The sequence below is a fragment of the Pseudonaja textilis genome, chromosome 2, assembly GCF_049901715.1.
Source record: "Pseudonaja textilis isolate UNSWEBS1 chromosome 2, rPseTex1.2, whole genome shotgun sequence".
NCBI lineage: Eukaryota > Metazoa > Chordata > Lepidosauria > Squamata > Elapidae > Pseudonaja > Pseudonaja textilis.
The window spans coordinates 47,882-72,901 of record NC_141991.1 but is presented as its reverse complement, the minus strand read 5'-3'; the positions used below and the strand labels follow the sequence as shown (position 1 = coordinate 72,901).

Sequence of the window (25,020 nt, the reverse complement as noted above, 5' to 3'; positions counted from 1 at the left end):
GGAGGAGGGGGCTGGTCCCCCAATGGCGCCCCCCCCTCCTTTCTGACCCCGCCGTCCTCTTTTCCTCCCCAGGGATCACAGGGTTTCCCTGGTTTTCCTGGGTTGAACGGAGAGAAGGGGCTTCGGGTAAGTAGCACCCCCTTCTTTTTTGGGGGGGCTCCTGAGGCCACACAGAGACCCGGAAGGGCCCTCAATGGAGCCAAGAGGAGGGCCTGAGCACCTGCACGGAAGCAGGTAGGGTGCAGAGGGTCCCCCAGCCCAGGAATCCCTCAAACCCGCCTCCCCCAAAAGGGTGCCAGCTTCCCTTTTATCAACTTCTTCTGCATAGTGTGTCTGTTGTTGGTTGCAGTTCCAGCTGAGGTGTGTTTGTGTTGAACCCTGTCTTTTGACCCTACAAAGGCTTGGCCTTTTTCTCCTTTCCTTCCTTCCTTCCTTCCTTCCTTCCTTCCTTCCTTCCTTCCTTCCTTCCTTCCTTCCTTCCATCCATCTTTCTTTCTCGTTTCTTTTTTCTTTATTTTGTTCATTCTTTCTCTTTGTCTGTCTGTCTGTCTGTCTTTCTTTCTTTCTTTCTTTCTTTCTTTCTTTCTCCCTTTCTCTTTATCCTTTCTCTTTCTTTCATCCTCTTTCTCCTTTCTTTTTCTTTTGTTTTGTTCTGTTCTCCTTCTCTTTCTTTTTCTTATCTTTCTTTCTCTTTCTTTCTTTTCTTTATTTTTTTCTTTCTCTTTTTTCTTTCTTTCTCTTTCTTCTGCTTCTCTTCTCTTTCCTTCTTTTTTTCTCTTCCTTCCTTCCTTCTTTCTTTTTCTTTATTTTGTTCATTCTTTCTCTCTTTGTCTTTCTTTCTTTCTTTCTTTCTTTCTTTCTCCCTTTCTCTTTATCCTTTCTCTTTCTTTCGTTCTCCTTTCTTTTTTCTTTGTTTTGTTTGTTCTTTCTCTTCTCTTTATCCTTTCTCTTTCTTTCTTTCTCTTTCTTTCTCCTTTCTCCTTTCTTTATTTTGTTCTTTCTTTCTCTCTTTTTCTTTCTTTCTCTTCTTTCTGCTTCTCTTTCTCTTTCTTCTTTCTTTCTCTTCCTTCCTTCTTTCTTCTTTCTTCTTTTTCTTTATTTTGTTCATTCTTTCTCTCTTTGTCTTTCTTTCTTTCTTTCTTTGTTTCTCCCTTTCTTTTTATCCTTTCTCTTTCTTTCGTTTTCCTTTCTTTTTTCTTTATTTTGTTCGTTCTCTTTTTCTTTCTCCTTTCTCTTTCTTTCTCCTTTCTCCTTTATTTTGTTCTTTCTTTCTCTCTTTTTCCTTCTTTCTCTTTCTTCTGCTTCTCTTTCTCTTTCCTTCTTTCTTTCTCTTCCTTCTTTCTTTCTTTATCCTTTCTTTTTTCTTTCTTTTGTTCTTTCTTTACCCTTTTTCCTTCTTTCTCTCTTTCTCTCTTCCTTCCTTCCTTTCTCTCTCCCTCTCTCTCTTTTTCTCTTTCTTTCACTAAAGTCGATGTCAAAGAAACCACCTGCAAAGTCTCTCTTGGACGCTTTCCCTAAGAACTCTGCTCAGGGTCCTTTCTGGTGCAAGAGAGGGCGGCCCTTGTGCGGCATCTGGGAGGAAGGCTTCCATTTGTGTTAGTGGAGCTGGGGTTCCTTCCATGTTCAGGATATCAGTTTGTGGCCCCCGGAATAGCCCCTCCTGGGACGGTCGGGCGCAAGGTGTGTGTGTGTGGGTATTCTGGGGAGGGGGCTGCTTCTCAGACTGGCCTTTGTTCCTCCCCGCGCAGGGCCTCGCTGGGAAAATGGGACCACGAGGTGAACGAGGACCCTCTGTGAGTGACAGGGATACGTTTTTTTGGGGGGGAGGGATCCGCCAGGGGATTGTTCCCCCTCTTCCCTACCCCTTTCCCTTCCGGCGCCTAGTGCGGATGACAGGTGGACATTCTGGCGGCATTTGTCTCCTGCCGGGGGGCTCTGAAGGGTGGTGGTGGGGTGGGATGGCCCTGGGGGTGCAGGGCTGTGGCCCCTGGATGGACGCATGCTCTCTGTCTTTCAGGGCCCCAGAGGGCAGCGAGGGCCACGAGGAGCCACTGGGAAATTGGGAGCCAAGGTGAGCCCGATGATGATGGGAGACTTGGAGGTAGACTGCTCCTGAATCGGGAGGTTCCACGTTGAAAGGGAGAGCGGGAGGGAAGGAGGGAGAGGAAAGCGATCGATTTTTTTTGGAAATGCGAAAGAAAAATCTGGAGGAGAAAGGAAGTCGATTGCGCGTCCGGCTCGTGTATTTGTGTATGTGAAACCGGCACATTTGCCCAAACCATTCTCCGCACGTGGAAACCGCAACATCCGGATTTCTTCTGCACGGACAGGCCGTTTCTTCCTTCCACCACACCACTCAGCCTTGGTGCAAGGAGAGGGACGGTTTTCACGCTTAGTGATGGGTGCAAATCCTCCCATGTGGTTCTCTCTTACGGCGATGCCGAGAAGCTCGGGCGTCTGGTGGGTGGACTGTGGGCACAGGCGTCCCTGCCCTGCCTCCTCACCTGTCTCTCTTCTTCCCCCCCAGGGCACCTCTGGTGGCGAAGGTCCCCCGGGTCCCCCAGGCGAACGGGTAAGCCAAGGCTCCTGATTTGGGCGGGTCCAGGAGACGGGACGGTTAGATTTTGCAGCAGAAATTCAAATCCAGGAAGCCCACCCAGATGACTGATTCAGCAGGATTCATTTACTTGTTTATGTACATCATAATACGAATAAAATGTACAATACCAATAGCAGATTCTTCCCACGCAGCACAAGCAAAGCCACAGGCCGCAGTTTCAGAACTCAGAACAGAGACCAGTTTCGGTTTCGATTCAGAGTTGCAAACAAAGCTGCAGCTTCAGAGCTTAATATATAGAGTCACGCCTAGGCTCCTTCCAGTTTCAGTTTCCAAGCAGTCCTCATTGGCTGACTTAGTTGCGATGCCTATTCATTGGCTGTTACTATGCTCTGTTTCAGTTCATTAATACTCTGACATGGACACCTGGCCGTAAAACACCTGGTGAAAAGATAGCTCCCCTGGCCCTCCATGCTCCACCATGGTGGGGGGCTCTGGGCTGGAGGAGGATTGGGGAGGGGGTCTGTCTGGAAGAGGCTGAGTGGGTTCAAGAGCCCCAGAGACCATAATCCTTTCCAAGCCAGGGCTGCTGAGCTCCGTCTGGAGGTTCTGACTTCCAATTTGGGTCTAGCTTTGTGGCGGGCACTGTCCTGACCCCAACCTAGTTCCAATGAAACCAACACCACAACAGAAGTAACAGCAAAACCTTTTAATGATTCGTTACAAATTCCGTTCTTTCCCGGTTAAAAGGCTGTTTCAAACTCATTGTCTCTGATAAGAAGGAGCCTTGCCAAGGTGGTACAAGGCTGCCAAGAACACGAGATAAAGTCGCTAAGAAATATTTCAAACAGAAAGAGACTCCAAACACAAACTAAGAGAGTCCGAACATCCACAAGGCTTGAGTGCAAGAACTTCTTTGCTTCCTGCAAAGAGCTCCGGTTTCTCAGCTGGCTTTTATCTCTTAAGGGAGGGGCCATTACTTTGCAGCCTTACTCCCGAGTGGTCCGTGCTGCTGCAGCTACTCTTTCCTTCGAGTGGCCCTGTGCGCATGTGCACTGGGCACAGGCTCCTCAGGGTCCTTTTCGTCACTGCTGCCAGCCTCCACAATCTCCGAAGGCAGCACCCCACTCTCCGATAGTCCTGGCCCCATCCCTGCCTCACACTCGGGCCCTTCATCTGAGTCCTCGCTCTCCGAGATCTCAGCCGTCCACACCTGCTGCCTGCAAACCACAATAGGCACCCGGGCATGACCCCTAATAGGGGTCTCTCCTCCTCTTCCTCCTCCTGCAGGGGCAACCAGGAACTCAGGGGCCGAATGGATTCCCCGGACCAAAAGGCCCCCGGTAAGTCACAAACCCCTCATCTCCTCTGTCCTTCCCCCACACTCTCTCCCCCACACACCACTGACTCTGTCCCCTTTCTTTGTCCACAGGGCCCCGCTGGCAAAGATGGGATGCCCGGCCACCCAGGACAGCGCGAGAAGTGGTGAGCGAAGGTCCCCAGGCAGCTGCTTTCCCCCCCATGGGACGATGGGGGGCCAGGAGCCTCTCCCAAACCCTGCCCCCTCCCTCAACATTTCAGAATTTCAATTTCCACTCTGCCTTTTTCCTAAAATAAAAATAAAAATCAGTCTTTATTTTAAATTTGGAAAGCCTGAGATCAGTGGTGGGAATCAACCGGTATAACAACCGCTTTGGTGCGCACGTGCACAGTGCATTTAAAATCAGCTCTAAAACGTAGCTTATCTTCAGTCCCGGTGACTAAAAGAGTGGAGGCATGGCAATCCACTTGGCCGCGTCGATCAGCCGGGCTTCAAACAAAGGAAATATAGGACAGACTACTGCAGGGGTGGGTGGACAGGGCCAACCCATCGCCGGCACTACCGGTTCATTCAAACCGGTCCGAACTGGCTGAATCCCATGTTGTAATGACGAGGCAGTCGAGTTGTTTCATCACGAACAACTGAATCATGATGAACTTTATTGGAGTCTAGTCTTGCATTTATACACATTTTTAGTTATCCTCCATCGCTGTTTGACTTTGGCTACTGCTTAACTTTGGTTACTGTTTAGCACAGCAATCCATACAATGAATTATCTCTAGTTAAAGTCTAACATACGTTTACTTCGTCTCTCTAATCCTCCTTTAGATTAGTGACTTTGTTTACCTGAGTTGTATTTGCTTGGAAACATTCTTTTATCTGAGGTTTTGCCATCCGAGATGGGAACCTTCCTGCAATGACAACTCGACAATCCCATCCGTGCCTGAGATTGACTTTTTAGATTGATATTGATGTCTGAATCAAAATGGTTCTTTTCCTCCAGCATCCAACGTTTGAGATTGATGCAATCGTTGTGCGTGTGTTTTTTTCAAAGCCAATTTCCTGGAGGTTTTATTTAGGACTGTTTGTGAACTCAAGCCCGCCTCACAGGGTTGGATTTTTGGGGGGAGAGGGGCTAGGATGTGGGAGCATTAAACAAGCCACCTTCAGCTGTGCAGGATGGAAGTGTGAGCTAGAATCAGGGGTCTCCACCCCGGGCCCCTCGAAGACTGGTGGACTTCAACTCCCAGAGTTCCTCAGCCAACAAAGCTAGTCTCCAAAACCAGGGGCATGGGAAAGAAGAGGTCCCTTGAGCACGTGCTGAGTTCTGAATACAGGCCTCTTGTTGTAATTTATTACATTGATTGGCTCGTTTGATCTATATCAGGGGTCCCCAACCTGGGCCCCTTTAAGGCTGGAGGACTTCAACTCCCAGAATTCCTCCTGGCTTTGGAGACTAGCTCTGCTGGCTGAGGCATTCTGGGAGTTGAAGTCCCCCCGGTCTTAAAGGGGCCACGGTTGGAGACCCCTGATGTAGATCGAACCAGCCAATCCATCTAATAAATTACTAGCAAGAGGTCTGTATTCAGAACGGTTCAGTGCACTCGGCACATGCTCAAGGGACCTCTTCTTCCCCATGCCCACCCCCAATCTACTCCTGGGTTTGGAGACTAGCAGGGAAGACTCTGGTGTGGCTTTGAGAGGGTTCCGGGTGCAAATTCCAGTCTAGGCCCGGGTCAAACACTGCCAACCAGTCTTTGAAGAGGCTCAGCCCTGGTTGGGCCCAGTTAAGGGGGGGAGGAAGGGGGTTTTCACTGCCCCCACCCACCATGCTCCCCCGCCACTCTCTCCTCTTCTGTCTTCCAGGGGCTGCAAGGCAAGGCGGGCTCCCCAGGCGGGCCCGGCGTCGTGGGGCCACAGGTAACGGATGCTCCCGGAAAGGGGACAGGGGTGGGAGGGAGGGAGGGAGGGAGGGGAAGGGAGGGGAAAGATCCCTTCAAACTCTCTCCAATCCCTGCTGCTTTTTCCAACAGGGGTCTGCAGGGGAAACGGGCCAGATGGGGGAGAGGGGCCACTCGGGGCCCCCAGGGCCTCCGGGAGAACAAGGCCTGCCAGGGCCCCCCGGGAAGGAAGGGACCAAGGTAACACATGGTGGCCGGCCGGCCAGATGCTTCTTGTCACCCCTCCATCCTCACTCCCCTCCTTTGCCGTGGCCCCCGCAGAGGGTGGTCCCCAGGGGGCTCCACGCATGGGAATCCCCTCTCCCCCCCTTTTTTGTGGCTGCTGTCCCTCATCCACGGGGCCCTCCTGTGAGGGGAGGTTTGGCTGTGCAGAAGATCGGGGGAGGGGGAGAAGCTGGGGTCCCGGGAGGGCGGGGAACCTTGTGACATTCCGGTGTGTCTTTCAGGGCGACCCAGGAACCAGCGGAAGCCCCGGAAAGGACGGACCCCCAGGCTTGCGGGGCTTCCCCGGAGAGCGAGGCCTTCCCGGCACGGCTGTAGGTCCCTGGCCTCCCTCCGCAGGGGACGGTTGTTGGGGGGGGTCTCCATCGGGGGAGGGAGCAGGAAGAGGAAGTCCCTACAGAGACTCTCTCGCTCTCTTTCTTTTCCTTCCTTCCTTCCTTTCTTCCTTCCTTCCTTTCTTCCTTTCTTTTCCTTCCTTCCTTCCTTCCTTTCTTTTCCTTCCTTCCTTTCTTTTCCTTCCTTCCTTCCTTCCTTTGGTTTCTTTCTCTCCTTTCTTTCCTTGTCTTTCTCTCCCTTTCTTTCTTTTGTTCTTCCTTTTTCTCTTTTTTCTTTCTTCTCTCTTTCTTCTTTCTTTCTTTGTTTTTTCTTTCTTTTCTTTCTTTGTTTCATCCCTCTTTCCCTTTCCTCTATTTCTTTCTTTCTTTCTTTCTTTCTTTCTTTCTTTCTTTCTTCTTTTCCTTCCTTCCTTCCTTCTTGTTTTCTTTCTTCTTTCTCTCCTTTCTCTCTTTGTCTTTTCTTTCTTTCTCTTGTTCTTTTTCTCTTCTCTCTTTTTTCTTTCTTCTCTCTTTTTTCTTTCTTTTTCCTTTCTTTTGTTCCATCCCTCTTTCCCTTTCCTCTCTTTCTCTCTCCTTCTTTCTGCCCCCTCTCTCTTTCTCTTTTTCTTTCTTTCTTTCTTTCTTTCTTTCTTTCTTTCTTTCTTTCTTTCTTTCTTTCTTTCCTTCCTTCCTTCCTTCCTTCCTTCCTTCCTTCCTTCCTTCCTTCTTTTCTTTGCCTTCCTTCCTTTCTTGTCTTTCTCTCCCTTTCTTTCTTTTGTTCTTCCTTTTTCTTCTTTTTTCTTTCTTCTTTCTTTCTTTCTTTCTTTGTTTTTTCTTTCTTTTCTTTCTTTGTTTCATCCCTCTTTTCCTTTCCTCTATTTCTCTCTTTTCTTTCTTTCTTTTCCTTCCTTCCTTCACTTGTTTTCTTTCTTCTTTCTCTCCTTTTTCTCTTTGTCTTTTTCTTTCTTTCTTTTGTTCTTTTTCTCTTCTCTCTTTTTTCTTTCTTCTCTCTTTTTTCTTTCTTTTTCCTTTCTTTTGTTACATCCCTCTTTCCCTTTCCTCTCTCCTTCTGTCTCCTTCTTTCCTCCCCCTCTCTCTTTCTCTCTCTCTCTTTCTTTCTTTCTTTCTTTCTCTCTTTTTCTTTTTTCTTTCTTTCTCTTTCTTTCTTTCTCTCTCTTTCTTTCTTTTTTCTTTCTTTTTCTTTTTTCTTTCTTTCTTTCTCTCTTTCTTTCTCTCTTTCTTTCTTTCTTTCTTTGTCCTTTCTTTTGTTTCAACCCTCTTTCCTCTCTCCTTCTGTCTCCTTCTTTCCTCCCCCTCTCTCTTTCTCTCTCTCCCTCTCCCTTCCTTCCTTCCTTCCTTTCTCTTTCTCTTTTTCTTCTTTCTTTCTTTCTTTCTTTCTTTCTTTCTTTCTTTCTTTCTTTCTTTCTTTCTTTCTTTCTTTCTTTCTTTCTCTCTCTCTCTCTCTCTCTCTCTCTCTCTCTCTCTCTCTCTTTCTTTCTTTCCTCTTATCCCTTCTGCCCCTCTCTTCCCCTTTGGGTATCCCTGGGGCCAAGAGGGACCCCCCCAGGGAGAGCCAGACAATTCCTAGAAGGGGATGGGTCTGGCATGACCAGACATGGCTGGGCAGGGGGAGAGAGGAGGGAGGCACCTCTGACCATCCCACTCAGGTCTAAAGGGGTCCTTGGCCCCCCTGGAAATGTTACCAGGGCTGTCTGGAAAACAGAGGTAGTTGAGCTGCTTTCCCAGCTAAAAGGCCCTCTCTGAGACGTCAGCGATGGACTCGGACCCTGCATTTGCAGAGCTGGAGGCCCTTTAGAGACCATCTAGTTGAGCCCCTGGTCCAAGCTGAGAGAGAGAGAGAGAGAGAGAGAGCCTCCCGGCATCCAAGTAGCTCAGGGCTATACTGCTACTGAGCTGGAGGTTTCATCAGTACGCCACGGCGTACTGTTGGATTAAGAGGGTGTGGGAAGAAGGAATCTCTCTCTGCCCCCCATTTCTCAGGTCTGACCCCCGCAAAGCCCCCCCCTCCTTCCTCTCCCTTCTCCCCCTCAACCTGGTTGGGCTCCAGGGCCCCCTCCTCCCCCAGGCAGTGGGGCAGAGGGAGGGCTTGCAGGCAATAAAGGGGGGGGCTGAGGGGAAGAGGACCCCCAGGGGTGGGATTCAATTTTTTTTAACAACCGGTTCTATGGGCGTGGCTAAGTTGGTGGGCGTGGCTTGGTGGTCATGTGACTGGCTGGGCATGGCCAACTCAACATCACTCACATTGAGGCACGTCTCTCCTCGCCTGGCCTCTCGTGACTGTGGGGATGCTGCAACAGTCGTAAGGGTGAAAAACAGTCATAAGTCACTTTTATCAGTGCCATTGTAACTTTGAATGCTCACTCCACACAAGCAAAGGACCAGCAAAGGAGGGGGAAAAAAACTCCAGAGAAGTTCCTGAGACAGGAAGTCTAGTCCTGCCAAGAATGTAATAAGGGTTAACGGAGAGGCAGTTTCTGTAAGCAACCCCAGAATGTTTCCTTCCTGCCTTCCTTACAGGATTAGCCCTGTAATTTCTTCTAACAACCGGTTCTCCGAACTGCTTAGAAGGTTAACAACTGGTTCTAGCGAATAGGGGCGAACCTGTAGAATCCCACCCCTGGAGGGACCCTTTTCCCACAAGGCCAGCGACCAGCAGGGGGGCCTTTGGCGGGGAAGGGTGTCCTGCTGACCCCTCCTCCTGGAGAGCCAAAATCCAGATCCGCCATATGGCCGGCTTCAGTTGGGGTCAACAGCTACCCATCTGTCTGGGTGGTGCTCAAAAGGGCACTCTCTTCTGAGTTGGGGCCTATCAGCAATTGGCTCAGGGGCCCCTCTTAGAGCCCCCATCCGTGGAAGAGAGGAGGTCTTGAGGACTCGGGGGGGGGATTTTGGTCTGCCCCCCCCATCCTTCATCTGGGAGAGAGCCATCGAAGGCAGGTGGGCCAACTCAGCCTCTTCTCTTCCTGAGCAGGGTGGCCCTGGACTGAAAGGCAACGAGGGACCTGCCGGCCCCCCAGGACCAGCGGTGAGTATTTCAGGGGCCCCTCCCTTTCGGCCACAGAGGGATCCGGCAGCCAGGTCCCTCTTACTGGATCGCGATCTGTGGTTTGACCTCCGGGATACAATCCAACATTGCAAATCTCCAGATCCTTCTTGTACCTGCGCTGGGCAGCTTCTTTGCAGACCGCCCCCCCTCTACCCCCCCCCACTTCCCCCAAGGCCAAGGGACTGTGGTGGGAAGGAGGGAGGGATCCAGCCTCAGCCCCCCACACACACAATGGACCCTGTGTTGACCCAAGATAGGATACAAAAACAACCAAGTCATAAAAACAGGTGAAGTGCCTTTAATTTCTGGCTTCAAAGGTCCGATTATCATTGACTGGAGAAAAAAAAAAAACTCCCCCACAAACAGTTGTGAAAAGGAAGAAATGCCGTTCAGGCTCAAAATACATATCAATGATAAATAGATAAAAAAACAGCAACGCAAAGCACACTGAAGCAATTAAGGAGACCAGGCAGGATAAGGGCTTGAAGACGTCCACGGATATTGAAATACACACACTGGGAAGGACGCCAGAACTGAGATAAGAACCGACAAACTAGACGTATTTTCACGCTTTGCTTCCAGCAACTTTGCCATGCGCAGTTTGTCCTTATAAACAGTCCTCACAGCTGCAGCCCATGAAGGGGATCGGGGCCCTTTCCTCCCCCGCAGACCACACCATTTACGTTTTTCCCTTATCCTCTCCTCCTTGCGTGCCCTAGGATGAAGAGGGGATGGGCCTGGGTCTTCCTCTGACTGCCCAGCCACCCCTCTGCCTTACTCCAGTTTCCTCCACAACCTCCGGAGCCACACTTCCACTCCCTGTCGGCTGTTCCTCCTCTTCCTCAGAGTCAGAATCCAACGGGGGCGTGACAGGCCCAAAGGAAATAGGGAGATTTCCCCCCCCACACACACGTCTTGAACCCTCCCAGGAGAAGATTTCCAAGCCTTTGGTCCCCACTGTCCCCCTGACTGCTTTCATCCTCCTTCGCTGGCTGGGGACGATGGGCTTCGGAGTGAGAGATAGGATCAGCATGAAAAAATCTGCATTTGTGCTCATCATGTCCGGGCTGGGGCTGACCACCTCTTTCCTTTTTCCAGGGATCTCCTGGTGAGAAGGGTCCCTCAGGATCAGGAGGCCCCATCGGGCCCCCGGGCAGACCCGGCCCCCAGGGGCCACCTGGACCGGCTGGAGAAAAGGGCGTGCCGGTGAGTGGAGGCAGATGCCTTCTGGTGGTGGGGAGATGGGAAGAAGACATGAGGAAGCGGGGTGGGGCCTATGCGTGAAGAGGAAGGGGACGAGGAGCAGTGGGCTAGCAGAGCGGGGCACTCCATCCTCTCAGCCTCAGTTTCTCTCTTCTCCTCCCCCCCCAGGGTGAAAAAGGGCCCCTTGGCCCTGCTGGCCGTGATGGTGCCCAGGGTCCCATTGGGCTGCCCGGCCCTGCGGGACCACATGGTGGCCCGGGTGAGGATGGTGATAAGGTGAGTGGTTGGTGGGTTGACCCAGGTGGGCGCATCCCTGTCCTGGCCCCCTTCCCCCAATTCCCTGGACCAAGCCTTCCTCCTCTCTGTCTGTCTCTGCAGGGAGAAGTGGGGGACCCGGGTCGCAAAGGGCCCAAAGGTAGCAAAGGCGAGCAGGTAAGCTGAGCCCCTGCGCTGGAATCGCAGCGGGGCAGAGGGAGCCGGGGTCTGCAGCTGCGACTCCGCTTGTTGTGCAGCTGATAAGCTTCTCTTCCTCCTGCAGGGTCCCCCAGGGCCCCCGGGCGCTCTCGGTTCTCTTGGGCAGCCGGGTGCTGTGGTAAGTATCGGTGGGATTCCACGGGTGGCATAACCTCGTTTCCTGTGGGTCTCGCGGTTGTACCTCAGGTCCTCTGGGTGCCACCCCTTGGGCGACTCTGCAGAGAGTTGCCACCCTTGGCTTCACCCCGGGCATCACCCCTTGGTTTCTGGGGAGACCCCTCTTGAAATGGGCAGCAGGAGAAGCGGGTTTGGGCTCTCCTTTGGGTCCCAGGTCTCAGATTGTCTCTTTCCGTGCTGCCTTTAGGGAGCGGATGGTGAGCCTGGGGCGAGGGGCTCCCAGGGCAATTTTGGGACGAAGGGGGATGACGGCATCCGAGGATTCAATGGGCCACCAGGACCGATTGGCTTGCAGGTAACAAACGGCCGTGGCGAGGGTCACTCCGCTGCCCACTGTTGAGCTGGACACCGCTCACGCGCTCTTTCTCGACAGGGACTGCCCGGACCATCTGGGGAGAAGGGGGAGACTGGTGACGGGGGACCCCTGGTAAGTGCCACTGCCTTCCTCGAGGGGAATCCCTCCCAGACCCCCAGACACGCCCCCCCCCAAATGTGGTTCCTGCCCAGCTCTGTTGTCAGGAAATGAGATGTCTGGACGCTCATCAGTATTTTCTTGCAGGGACCCCCGGGACCCCCAGGACCACGAGGCCCAGCTGGGCCCCCCGGAGCTAGTGTGAGTGTGTCTCCCGCCCTCCTCTCCACCGGATTCCTTCCCTTAATGGATTCCCAGGGCTGAGCCCGGTTGTATCTCTTTTTCCCACAGGGTCCGCAAGGCCCCCCAGGAGGAATCGGAAACGAGGGGCCACCAGGACAAAAGGTAGGTGAATTCTGGGGGGTGCTGGGTGTGGTATTTTGGGGGGAGGCTCACAGGTAGGGGTTTTCCAGGCTCCTTGGGGAGGATCCAACATCAGAGGTGGATCTTGACCATGATCCTTGTGGCTCTCTCTGCACAGAATCCTTCCTGTCCCGTGGGGGACACTGAGACCTCTTAGACCAGGGGTCCCCAATCCAGGGGCCACAGTCCGTTCAGAATCGGGTTGCAGAAGTGTCGGGCGTGTACAGCTGCATTTTTATTTTCGTGTGGAACGGGTGGGCTTGCAAGTGCGCACACACACAGAGCCCCATTTGTGCGGGCGGTGGGCACACGTACACACCACTCACACAAATAGAGCTATGCACGTTCACGCTCATCCGCCGATCACGTGGAACCATCCCCTCTGTGCCACCCCGCTGGTTCGCAAAGCCGGAAAGTTTGCAGATCCACTGTCTTAGACGGATCGGCTCTCGCAACCTTTGCTTGTCCAGCCGGGCTGGACCATCCCACCCATCATCCCCAACCAGAGGAGGGACAGTTCCCGCCCTCCTGGGAAGGCCACTTTGGGGTCAAAGACGGCTTTCCTTAGATGTATCAAGCGCATCGTTGGGACCGCCGTGTCCCGGGAACCCAAGCGGTTGTCCACAACCAGCTGACTCCACGGGACTTTGGAGGGTCAGGAGGCAAAACGTAGCCGAGGAACCCAACGTGGGCCCGATCCACTAACCTCCTTTCTCCCATCCCAGGGCGAACCAGGAGAGCAGGGTGGACCCGGAGTCCCCGGAGAGTCCGGTCCGAAGGTGCGTCTCTTTCTTCTGGCCCCACGATTGTGTCGCTGTTACCTGCTGTGCCACCCTAGACTCGTCTTTCCCTCCTCCTGCCCTTCAGCGCCAGAGCAGAGCTCTGTGGCCCCGGGTCCCATGTGGAGCAGGCTTCACACACCCTCCTGCACATCAGGGGTGGAAAAGTGTGCCACCCTGTGCCCCTGGGTGCCACAGACCCCCTCAATATGTCCTGGTTGTCTCCGCCTACTCAAAGGCTTAAGAAGGGGCTTTGGGGCAGCAGGGTGCCCTGTTTTCCACGTCCTGCGTGTGGAGAGGTATATACTGCCTCTGCCTCTGGAGGCTCTGTGTCATCCCCTCCACTCTAATAGCCCCTCCTCTCTCCTAAGGGCCCGCGGGGTGAGCAAGGAGAGAAAGGGGAAGCCGGAAGCGCTGGTGTGGCCGGACCCCCCGGAGGGAGAGGCCCCGTTGGGGACGATGGGCCCAAGGGAACCCGGTAAGGGAAGCTGCAGAAATGAGAGGGGTGGGGTGGGGGGAGGCAGGAAGTCTAGGACTGCCTTCCCCACTCAACTCCTGTAGACTACAAGCCCCGGTAATCCCAGAACCAGATAAGAGATGGGATTTGTAGTGTAGGGTTGGGGAAACCGGTGTAGCCATTCTATGGGTAAATAAAGCCGACATTATGGCCTGTTTTGTCCAACTGTTCAAAAAAAATTTGTAGGGGTTTTTGGGGGAAGGGGCATCTAAGGGTTAGATGAGACTAAAAAGTGCGAAATTGAATATTTATTTTTGGGGGGAGGGAGAAATGGGAAGCCGGACTCTGGTGAACTTTGACTTATCTCTGGGCACAGGGCCCGGTTGGCTTCCCTGGAGACCCCGGACCCCCTGGAGGAATCGGACCCCGGGTGAGTATGACCCTTCCCTCTTGGCTGGGCCCTCCCCCTCTGAGCCTGCCCTCCGCTAAGGCCAAAAAAAAAAAAGACCCCCGGACCCATGTGCCTCTCCCCACAGGGCCAAGATGGAGCCAAAGGCGAGCAAGGAGAAAATGGACAACCCGGAGAGGCGGTGAGCATTTTGGGGGGTGGGGGTGGGAGGTTTAGACCCTAAGTGGGATGTGGCTGGGTCGAAGCCCCCCGCCCACTTTCCAGCAGGAAGCGGGCCATGTCTGCCCCGTGGACTCCCACTTACACCCCCCCTCGATGGCCTTCTACTGTGGGAATAAACTTTGACTTGGGTATTGGGTAATGATTAGTCTAAGACCTTATATATACATGCTTGCCTAAAGGTCACTGAGATAGCTTAAGGAAATTAAAAACAAACACTAGAAACAATCAAGCAGCTCAGACAACTGTAAACAAGTCTGTACTATATCTAATTATTGTAATCCACAATGTGACTATACTTGCTATGCTAAAAATCTCAATAAAAGGGAGCGCTGGAATTTGCTCTGGGCTCTCATCCCGAGAACACTCGCTTGTGTCTCATCTTTTCCATGAGAGACCGCCACGTTCTACTTACGCCCTGGAGCTTCAGTCGGCGGCTCCCTAACCTCTCCCCTTCATTTCCAGGGGTCTCCGGGACCATCGGGTGAGGCTGGTCCCCCTGGGCCACTTGGGAAGAGGGTAAGTTGGGCTCCACCCCATTGGGGAGGGCAGGAGATGCCCCCCTCCCAACACCCACAGGGAATCACAGGACACGGGGGAGAGAAAGGCAGCCAGGGGCTATCCAAGACCCCCAGCAAAAGAACACCCCCCAAAATCCGGAGTCGGGGACTAAATGCTTTTAGTCTCCTCCCCCCACTCCTTCCACTGCAGGGGGCAAGAAAAGCCCCCCTTTCTTAAGGAAGAGAGAAAGGAAGGTCTCTGGACTGCATTGGCCCCTGTTTCCACCCAGCCCCTCCATCTCCAGAGGGAGAAAGATCCCCGGCCCACCGTGACCTTGTCTCATTCTCCAGGGCCCCGCTGGAACGCCTGGCCCCGAGGGACGGCAGGGGGCGAAGGGCAAGAAGGTGAGTGGGGCTGCTTCTGAGGGGAGGAGGTCACCAGGCTCCATGGAAGATTCCAGATGGCAGCTGAAACGCCAGACACCCTTCCCCTCCCCTCAAGGGGCCTTCGATCCCCACTGAATGGGTCTTTTTCCAGGCAGAAAAGGAAGGGTGGGGGGATAGGAGAGATTAGGAAGGGTGGGTGGGGGTCCCAACTGCAGAGAAGGGGGCAGGGCTGCTATTGGGCAGGAGCCCCCAGCCCTCCTCTTGGGCCCCAGAAGAGAGAAATTGGGGGTGGGGGGGCCCTTCAGTGCTTGCTCTGGTGGTTCCGGAGCAGAAGCTGAAGGGGACACCATCCTGAGGGAGCATCGCAGGGCGTGAGAGTGGGGGAGGGACCTTAGAGGTCATCCAATCCCACCCCATCAAAGCTGGAAGGAGCGGAGCCATCTCTTATAGGTGCTTTCTTCCCTCGGTCTGACCATTATTCCACCCTAACTCTCCCCTCTCCAGGGAGAATCAGGGGTCCTCGGCCCCCCTGGCAAAACCGGGGCTGTGGGACCCCAGGGGACCCCTGGAAAACCTGGCCTGGAGGGCTTGAGAGGCGTCCCGGGATCTGTGGTAAGAGGGGAGGGGGCAGCTGCCTCATTGCTTGGGGGGCGGGGGTCTCTCCAGGGTAAGATGCTGGGAGGGTCTGGGGGGAGAAACACAGTCACGTTCTAGAATTGTGGATCCTTGGAGGGTGGGGTACTTAGAGTTCTTAGAGGTCCCCATTTCCAACTTTCTGGAAAGGGAAAAGTGGGGTACCCCTCCCTGCAGGGGGGCTGACATTCATGTTTGGGCCTTTGGTCTCTTTTGTAGGGGGCCCAAGGCAAACCGGGGGCCACGGGCCAGGCTGGGCCCCCAGGACCTGCGGTGAGTAGCCAACCTTTGGGGGAGAGACCAAATGAGTGAGTAGGGGGGCTGTCAACCACAGGGGGTGCTTAAGCTTCCTTGGGGTGTTTCTTCCTGCAGGGCCCCCCCGGACTGCCTGGCCTGAAGGGTGAGACGGGCCCCAAAGGAGAGAAGGTAGGAGGGAGCCAGATGAGCTGGGTTTGGTGCTCGGTCCGGGGAAACAGCCTTCCTCTAGGGCAGGGGAGGAAGCAGGGGTGGCATTCTACCAGTTCGGCCTGGTTTGGGTGAACCAGTAGCTCTGACGATCAGCTGAGCGCAAACCACTTTGGTTCGCTCCAACGATCAGGTGTTGGGCCCACTCACTAGCCCGGGCTCTAGCCTGTGCTTTATATCCTGGTTTTCAAGCTGAGCCGATTCGTGCGGCACATTGCATTACTGCGCATTAGCTGTTTAACACCCAGGGATTGCTGGAGGAGGTCAGTAGCAAACACTCTGCATGAGTGTGAAGCGTTCTCTCACTGAACCGGTTGGTACACCGGTTAAATTGCACCCCTGGGAGGAAGCCCTCCCCACCTGCTGATCCCCCCTCCTGTGTCATGCACCTGGTTGGAGTCTGATTCGGGGGGGGAGGTTGAGCAGCTGACAGGGAGTGGGAGCAATGAGGGTTACGGGGAGAAAAAGGCCCTGGATTTAAGGTTTAGTGTTGTTTAGGGTTTAGGGTTTTGGGTTTAGGGTTTAGTGTTGTTTAGGGTTTAGGGTTTTGGGTTTAGGGTTTAGGGTTGTTTAGGGTTTAGGGTTGTTTAGGGTTTAGGGTTTGGGGTTTAGGGTTGTTTAGGGTTTAGGGTTTGGGGTTTAGGGTTTTGGGATTAGGGTTTAGGGTTTAGGGTTGTTTAGGGTTTAGGGTTTTGGGTTTAGGGTTTAGGGTTGTTTAGGGTTTGGGTTTAGGGTTTAGGGTTGTTTAGGGTTTTGGGTTTAGGGTTTAGGGTTGTTTAGGGTTTAGGCTTTTGGGATTAGGGTTTAGGGTTTTGGGTTTAGGGTTTCATTAGCCACAGCTGGAAAAACAGGATTTAAAAAGGGCGTTTGCGCACAGCACCTTGCTGGAAGCAAAGCGTGCATTATCTTTGTTTGTCAAGTCTTACCTGGGTTCTGGTGTCCTCCTAACTGGGTGTGTTTCATTATTGTTTGAAGTCTGCAATTCCTTATCCTGCCTCGTCTCGATAATTGCCGCAGCGTGGTTTGTGTTGGTTTTTATATATAATTTAGATGTAAATTTATATGTTTGGATTTGGATGCAATTTCTTCACTTTAAAAACTGTTCTTGGGAGAGTTTTTTTTTCTCCAGCTGATGATAACTGGATATTGGGGGGGCAGGTTGGAGGCGTTAAAGGGACTTTACCTACTTTGGGGACTTCATTGCTTTTGTGCCGCGTCCCTTTGGGTCATCACACCCTGTCTCTCCACAGGGCCACCCGGGACTCATCGGCTTGATTGGACCGGCCGGAGAACAAGGAGATAAAGGGGACCGGGGGAGCCCTGGCCCCCCAGGGAGTGGGGGTCCCAAAGGAGAGACTGTAAGTGCCTGGGGAGGGGGCTTGAGAGGGGGCTTAAGGGACTTAAGGACCAACTTAACACCCCCTGGCTCTCTCCCTGCAGGGCATCCCTGGACCAATGGGCCCTCTTGGCCCCGTGGGGCCCCCTGGACTTCCTGTGAGTAGCACCTAATCCCCCCTGAGCCCTCCTACACCTCCTAGATGGAGACCCCAATTCTCTCCTTCTCTTTCAGGGTGGTCCCGGTCCTCAGGGTGCCAAAGGAGCCACGGTGAGGAACACAGCCCTGCCCCATAGCGCTTGGGGGTGGTGGGGTGGTGGGAGGATGAGCAAGGGGTGTGGGGAGAGAAATAGGAAAGTCTCTCCTTGAGGACTAACCTCTTGGCGATTTGATTCCAGGGTGAAGCCGGACCCAAAGGACAGAGAGGTGTCCCCGGGCCCCCGGGGAGGCCGGTAAGACCCCAGACTCACTCCGCCCTGCCTCGGTTTCCCCCTTGGTGGAGAAGACCCAGGAGAGGCCTTGGGGGGGGGTGGGAGAAGGCCGGCAGATTTTATTTTTCCAAATCTGGCTTTAAAAAAATCCAATTTCCCAAAATATTTAAAAGATAAAACCAGAACAACAATAATGATGCGAGCACTTTGAAGGCTAAGAATTGATTGTAGCCATATTTCATTTGATTATCATATTTGTCAGGACTCCAACCAATCCACCCCCGTTCACATCCTAAGTCTCTTGCCGCATCTCTCGGAGAAAAGAAAATTGATTTATGAGAAGCGGCCACGTCGGCGTTAGTTGGGTGCAGCCGATACTAAAATAAATCCTTCATTTCCCCCTTGTGACCCTGGTCTTCCCCTGACCCCTGGATGTATATTCTCCAATGGGACACATCCATAGCCAAGAGGCATCCATCATGTTCTCCAGTAACAACCTTGCACTCCGACAACTTTGGGCTGCCAGGGTGATTATCTAGGCACTTAAGGAATGCACTGTTTCCTTTCTGCTGACAGCTAAAAAGACCAAAGGAGTATATTTTTAGTTGACATTATTATCTTAGTATTATTTTTATTATTTATTTTTTCAGTAATTATCTTATGATTATTTGATTATCTTATTATTTTATTTTTTTAAATGTACATATGGGATACTCCTCGACTTACCACCACAATCCAGCCTCAAATGTCCATTGCTAGCGGAGATAGATGTTAAGTGAGTTTTGACCCGTTTAACGATCTTCCTCACCACCCTCCTTAAGCAAATCACTGCAGTTGTTAAGCGAGTCACACGGTCGTTAAGTAAATCTGCCTTCCTCATTGACTCTGCTGGTAAGAAGGTCGTAGAAGGGGATCTCTGCGGCCATCATAACTACTCTTCAATATCTTCATTAACGAATTAGATGAGGGAATAGAAAGGGAACTTACCAAATTTGCAGATGATACTAAGCTGGCAGGAATAACTAACACCCAAGAAGATAGGCTCAAGATCCAGAGGAATTTTGACAGAATCGAACCCTGGGCCATATGCAACAAAATGAAATTCAGCGTAGAAAAAAGTAAAGTCCTACACTTAGGCAAGAAAAACCAAAAATACACGCATAGATTGGGTGAAACCAGGCTCAATAGCAGGAACTGGGAGGGGGATCTTGGAGTCTCAGTGGACAACCAGTTAAATATGAGCCAGCCGTGTGCAGCAGCCCAAAAAACTAATGCAATCCTAAATTGTATTAACAGAGGGATACAGTCAAGATCAAGGGAAGTACTCATACCACTCTATTAACCTTAGTAAGGCCACACCTAGAGTACTGCATCCAGTTTTGGTCACCACATTATAAAAAAGAGGTTGAGACTCTAGAGAAAGTACAGAGAAGAGCAACCAGGAGGATGAGGGGACTGGAGACTAAAACATGCAAAGAACGGTTGCAGGAATTGGGCCTGGCTAGTCTAGGGAAGAGGAGGACCAGGGGAGACAGGAGAGCATCTTCCAGTATTTGAGGGGCTGCCCCAGAGAGGAGGAAGGGGTCAAGCTATTCTCCAAGACACCTGAAGGCCAGAGAAGGAACAATGGATGGAAACTGAACAAGGAGAGATTCAATCTAGAAATAAGGAGGAATTTTCCGACAGAATAATCAACCGGATGGAACAGAAGTTGCCTTTGGAAGTTGTGGGAGCTTCATCCCTGGAGACTTTCAAGAAGAGACCGGACTGCCATCGGTCAGAAATGGTGTAGGGTAGGATCGGGCTTGAGCGGGCGAAGGCGATTTTCTTGGGGCTATTGTGTTTGTAAAGTGAGGACTCCCTGCATTGCCCAACCTGCTTGAGGTGGCCCCCAAAGGGGCTGAACCCCCACAGGCATCCTGGGCGTTGTATGAAGAGGTGCAACTTCTTGGGCAGGGTCCGCCAGGTGAGACCATCCAGCCGCTGCCCATTCAGCGTTCCAAGAAGAGCCGGCGCTCGGTGGACGGCAGCCAGCTGGTGGAGGAGCATGAGGAGATGGCGGCTGATGGGGCGGCGGATCAGCCAGCCTCCCGGCGTGGAGGAGATCTACGGCTCGCTGGAGTCTCTCCGCCAGGAGATCGAGGGGATGCAGAAGCCGCTGGGCACTCGGGACAGCCCTGCCCGCACCTGCCAGGACCTCCACTTGAGCCAGCCCGAATTGCCTGATGGTGGGTGTAACGGAATAACAGAGCGGGAAGGAACCTCAGAGGTCTTCTAGTCCAACCCTCCCCCATGAGCCAGAAACCCTAGACCCTTTCAGACTGTCAAGAGGCCTGCTTGCCTCCCCCAGGGCTATTCCCGGGCCCTCCCACCTGGGACCCAGGGGGCTTCTTTCCCGGAGGGCATGCGATGCAACACTCTTGGCAAAGGGAGGTGTCCCATGGACGCCGTTGAGCCGGTGGTGCCTTCGTCAAACCCACAAGCTTCTGGACAACAACACCCAACAGCCTTGCCATTGTAGGAGGGGGGGGCAGCCCCAGGTCCTCAGATCTGTTACTCCCTCCAACCTGTTCCTGGCTTCTGACCGGGGTTCTCCCTAAAAGCCCTTTGGGGAACCTTTGGAACAGCGGTGGTATTCTACCGGTTCGGTCCGGTTCGAGCAAGCCGGTAGTAAAAAAATGCTACCATTTATCTGAACTGTCAGTAAAAAAAAAACCAGCTACTGGTTCGGCTGAAGTGGTATTTTCCCCCCTGCTGACAATCAGCTGTTCTGACGATCAGCTGTTCTGACGATCAGCTGTTCTGGCTATCAGCTGTTCTGGCTATCAGCTGTTCTGACTATCAGCTGTTCTGGCTATCAGCTGTTCTGGCTATCAGCTGTTCTGGCTATCAGCTGTTCTGGGATCCCCTTTGCTGTCTTACTGCTTCACCCAGGAGGCAAAAAATTGAGGCGCGGGGAGGGTTGCTGCAAAAAAAAAAATAGAAGAAGAAGCCATGCCCACCAGTGCAATGGCCACGCCCATCTAGCCACGCCCACAGAACCAGTAGTAACATTTACACCTCACCCCTGCTTTGGAAGCCAAACGTGAAATCCTGGGGTAATATTTACTCTCCAAATCCCCTTCCCCAGCCGACTACACCCTGTCTTTTTTGGGGGGGTTGAGGGTGAGGGATGAGTTTGCAAAGGGGCCGCTGGAGTTGTGGGACACCCCCCCCCCAAAACTGGAAGCTTGGTGGGGAACTTTGGCCCTTTCTTCTCTCCAGGTGAATACTGGATTGACCCCAATCAGGGCTGTTCCCGCGACTCCTTCAAAGTCTACTGCAACTTCACGGCGGGGGGCGAGACCTGCGTCTTCCCCAGCTGGGAATCTCGAGAGGTGAGGAGGGGGCCCCTCGGCAGGGGTCAAGGGTGGAGGGTTGGCCCTACTGGAGGTTCTTGGGGAGCCCGCTGCCCCCCCCAAGCAAACCCTGAAAGCCGACGGCCCCGTTTCTGCCATTTGGGAGGGTAGTTTAGGAAAAACGAGCGTGGGCCCATGAAATAGGGGAGGTGGCACCCCCTGGCAATGTTTGGGAGGGGGGAGGGGGAGAGCACCCAGTCTGGGCACCCCTGCATTGCTCCAAAGGCCTGTGGTGGGCACAGCCTGTCCAGGCAGCGGGGCAAAGTCTGGCGTCAGGTTTCCAAGTGATGAAATCCATTTTAAAAGAAAAAGAGCAAAGTCCATCTTCCGAGACAAATTCTTTTATTTAGGAAAGCATCAAATTGGCAAAGTCCGCAGTAATACCGGATCTGACCCAACCCAGAATTACCCCACGATATTAGAAGTTAGAAACAATCCCCAAAGGTCACTTTCTCAAATAGAAGTAATTCGACATTGCTTGACGTCATAAATCAGGGGCCTCAATGTGGACAGATCGTTTTCTCACGGGAAGAAGAATCTCTTAGCCCAAACAACTCTCTCTATCTCCACTCCTCCCGCCCCCGCTTAGGAATGTGGCAAGTCGAAACCCTTCCTTCCCATGACTGCCACAGAGAAAATAAGAAAAAGAAAAAGCCTAACTAAAATGGCTACACAGAGGTCCATTTCACGCTTGACAGGCTGCCCTCCCTCATTTGAAAAGAAACCCCTGCAATGACATAAAATACAATTAAGGTTAAACACAATCATACAAGACACATTTTAACTCCGAAATTGACAGCTGGGTTTCGGGGTGAAGGGCTTTGCCGCCAGCCTCTTCTGGCCGAGGCTGCAATTCCATGGTCGCCTTGTGGTCTCCCATCCAGGGACTAAACAGGCCTGGCCCTGTGAAGGCGAGAAAGCCTTTGAATGGGGCAGGAGGGCTGTGGATCCCAGCCCCATGGATCAAGCCCTCTGGGAGCGGGGAGGAGATGGATCCCTTCAGAAAGCCGAGGGGCAGAATTTGGGGCCAGCCACACAAGGACCTGCTGCTTTTGGGGGCGTGCTCTCTCTCTCTCTCCCCCCTCCCTCCCTCCCTCCCTCCCTCCCTCCCTCTCTCTCTCTCTCTCTCTCTCTCTCTGGGTCAGAAAACCAAGCCAGCCCTGGCACTGCTTGCTTTGGCCCCTCCTAGCTCAAGAAAGGCCCGGGTCTCCTGCCACCCCTCACCCCCCAAATCCACCCTCCGCGTCTTTCTCTGGGAAGGCCGGCCCTCTGATGGTTTCCCTTTGCAGGTGTCAATGGATGCCTGGGAGGAGGAGACGCCGCCCAGGTGGTTCAGCCAGTTCCAGAAGGGCCATCGGGTGAGTCCACTGTCTGGGGGTGGGGAATGGTGGGTTCTCCCCCTCGGTCTCTCGGAAAGGGAGGCCCCCTTTCCTGCACCCGAATCCTTCCTCCTGGTGGCTTGTTGGGGATCCCAGGATGCAGACAGGGTTCCTGGGCTGGAGGCGCACCTCACCACAAAGCTTGTGATGGGGAGGGGACTTCTTACTTGGGGTGGGGGGTGGACTCTGGGGAAAGCCGAGGAACAGGGGTCTCCACCGGGAAATCCTCCTTCTGTCATGGACCGCCAATCCTGGTGGCCACTCAGTGGGTCGGTCTTTGTGTTGCTTTCACACAACACACCAAATTTCATTCCAAAGGACCGGAAGCGACCTTTGTGAAACTTGCCAAGCTGGGAGGGGTGAACTTGTGTGTGGTGTGTGTATTGTGTGTGTATGTTGGGGCAGTTGACTTCCTTTTTCTTGGAACTTGGTGGGTTGTCTGAACACAGCCCCGTTGGGTTGATTTTGGATAGGGACACCAACACAGTACATTGGGTCCCTCAGTGCAGGAGGCTTGCCGTGTGAAAGGATCCGTGCAGGGAGGTGTGGAGGGGAACCTCCCATGGAGGAGGGACAGAACCCTTAAGGCCATCCAGCCCACCCTCCACCTTAGGGTTCGGCATCCTCTGCTTTAGAGCAGTCACCCCAACCCCCCCAGATCCTCATCTCTCCCTCATCCCTGGTCCCTCCCCAGTTCTCCTACGTGGACGCAGACAGCCACCCGCTGGGCGTGGTGCAGCTTTCCTTCCTGCGCCTGCTGAGCACCTCTGCCCGCCAGAACTTCACCTACCACTGCCAGCACTCGGTCGCCTGGCACAGCTCGGGGTCCCCCGCCTTGGGGGGCTACCAACAGGCCCTACGCTTCCGGGGGGCCAACGAGGACGACCTGAGCTACGACAACAGCCCCTATGTCAAGGCCCTGGTGGACGGCTGTGCGGTGAGCGCCCGGGAGGGGACTGGGATGGGGGGGGAGAACAACAACCACAAGGGTGGGGTGGGTGGAGGAATGGGACCCCTAGTCAAGAGAGGGCAGAACGAAAGGCGTTGTACTTTCCGTCCCCACATGGATGGATTCGGGGGGGTATGTGTCCTCAGATACTTCCTTTTCTCCCGCTATCGGCTGCCGGTGCTGCTCCTCTCCCCTTTGGGGGTTCAGGGGCCCTCCTTGGCTCAGCAGAGGGCAGGTGTGGGGGGACACGGCAGATGCAGGGGGCTTCCAGGTTCGGGACAAAATAGTCCCCCCAAATGGAGGTCCCGGCGTTCCCGGTTCCCACACCTTCCTGACCGGTGGACGGCTGTTGGAAAGTAGGGCTCCCGGCTTCTCTTTGGGGTGGAGGGCAGTGATCCACCTCCAACTTTGACCCTTGTCTTCCTCCCCGTCCCCCGTCCCCCACCCCAGGCACGGAAAGGATCCAGCGAGACACTCCTGGAAGTCAACACCCCACAGGTGGAGCACCTGCCCTTGCTGGACGTGCGCCTGGCAGACTTTGGGGAGCCCGGGCAGCGCTTTGGCTTTGAGGTGGGGGCTGCCTGCTTCCTTGGCTAGAGCGGAGACCCCCCCCAGCGCAGCCGGCAGGAGGAGGGAAACCCCTTCCTGGTGCCCAACAAACAACGGAGACCATGGGGGGAGCATCCGCCAGAGGCCCAGCAACTGAAAGATCTAAGGGGCGCAGAGACCCACCTCCAGGGACTCGCCAAGCCCCCCCATAGAAATGTTCTCCTTCCAAATTCTCTCCTCTCTGCGCCCCTCCTCAGTGCTGCTGAACCCCCCCTCCCTCCTTGCCGAATTCCCCACCTGCCCAGGTGGCCCCCATCCTGCTTCAGTGCTTCCTACCTTGCTGATGGAGGCCCCTCCCTCCAAATAGCAGAGTCCCTGGCCAGCCTGAGCCCCACCTACTCCAGCCCTTTCCAGCCCCACTGATAGCAACTCCAGTCTTGCCTCCCTCCCCTTGAATTCGGGGCGGGGGGGCGGGAAGGCTTGGAAATTGGGGGTGGTCTTCCGCATCGTCCGAGGAGCGCCTACCCCCCCGCCGTTTCCCTCTTCTTCCTCTCCCTATCCCTCCCCCCTTTATCCCTTGCACCAAAGTTAAGAAAATCCGAAGAAGAGGAAACGTATATTTTATTTTGTTTTTATACAAAAAAAGAATAATAATAAATTAATTCTATTATTTAATGGAATCCATATTAAAATGAACGTTTTTTTTTTCCCTCCCCTTGCTGCAAATTTGAAATCTTGGAAATGGCTGTGTGTCGGGGCGGCGGGGGGGTAGGTTAAGTTTGAGATCTCACTTCTGGGTGCGGGAAATTTAAAGAACGCGATTGAATTTTCTCTTGGCCAGGAAGTGCGTGTCCGTACGGCAACGACCGGACGGAAGGAGCTGTGGGAGGACATGGGGCACGTTGGAACAGATCGTTTTGCTGATTTTTTTGGGGGGGGGGGGTTGTCTGTCTTGTGATCCCACCTCCTCTTTCCCCGCTTTAAAGGGAGGGTCCCTCAATGACAGGTGCGCCGCCCCTTGGTCTCTTAAAGACAGTTCTGAAGACAAGAGCAATTCT

At 53.4% G+C, this 25,020-nt stretch overlaps 1 protein-coding gene across 1 annotated transcript in view; it reads left to right on the top strand.

The window, feature by feature from the left end:
* The window catches only part of COL11A2 (collagen type XI alpha 2 chain), a 59,209-nt gene extending 35,071 nt beyond the window's left edge, over positions 1-24,138 (top strand). The window contains 39 exon segments of the mRNA XM_087922946.1: positions 73-126; positions 1,749-1,793; positions 2,018-2,071; positions 2,528-2,572; positions 3,848-3,904; positions 3,990-4,039; positions 4,958-4,961; positions 5,745-5,798; positions 5,912-6,019; positions 6,286-6,375; positions 9,368-9,421; positions 10,541-10,648; positions 10,814-10,921; positions 11,024-11,077; positions 11,184-11,237; positions 11,484-11,591; positions 11,670-11,723; positions 11,856-11,909; positions 12,000-12,053; positions 12,797-12,850; positions 13,222-13,328; positions 13,412-13,424; positions 13,684-13,737; positions 13,844-13,897; positions 14,401-14,454; positions 14,787-14,840; positions 15,327-15,434; positions 15,675-15,728; positions 15,828-15,881; positions 17,171-17,278; positions 17,361-17,414; positions 17,491-17,526; positions 17,655-17,708; positions 19,644-19,765; positions 19,767-19,915; positions 20,952-21,064; positions 22,375-22,443; positions 23,159-23,401; positions 23,864-24,138. Coding sequence (XP_087779072.1) covers positions 73-126; positions 1,749-1,793; positions 2,018-2,071; positions 2,528-2,572; positions 3,848-3,904; positions 3,990-4,039; positions 4,958-4,961; positions 5,745-5,798; positions 5,912-6,019; positions 6,286-6,375; positions 9,368-9,421; positions 10,541-10,648; positions 10,814-10,921; positions 11,024-11,077; positions 11,184-11,237; positions 11,484-11,591; positions 11,670-11,723; positions 11,856-11,909; positions 12,000-12,053; positions 12,797-12,850; positions 13,222-13,328; positions 13,412-13,424; positions 13,684-13,737; positions 13,844-13,897; positions 14,401-14,454; positions 14,787-14,840; positions 15,327-15,434; positions 15,675-15,728; positions 15,828-15,881; positions 17,171-17,278; positions 17,361-17,414; positions 17,491-17,526; positions 17,655-17,708; positions 19,644-19,765; positions 19,767-19,915; positions 20,952-21,064; positions 22,375-22,443; positions 23,159-23,401; positions 23,864-24,010 — 2,910 coding nt within the window. The 3' untranslated portion in view covers positions 24,011-24,138.
* Positions 24,139-25,020: the final 882 nt, after the last annotated feature.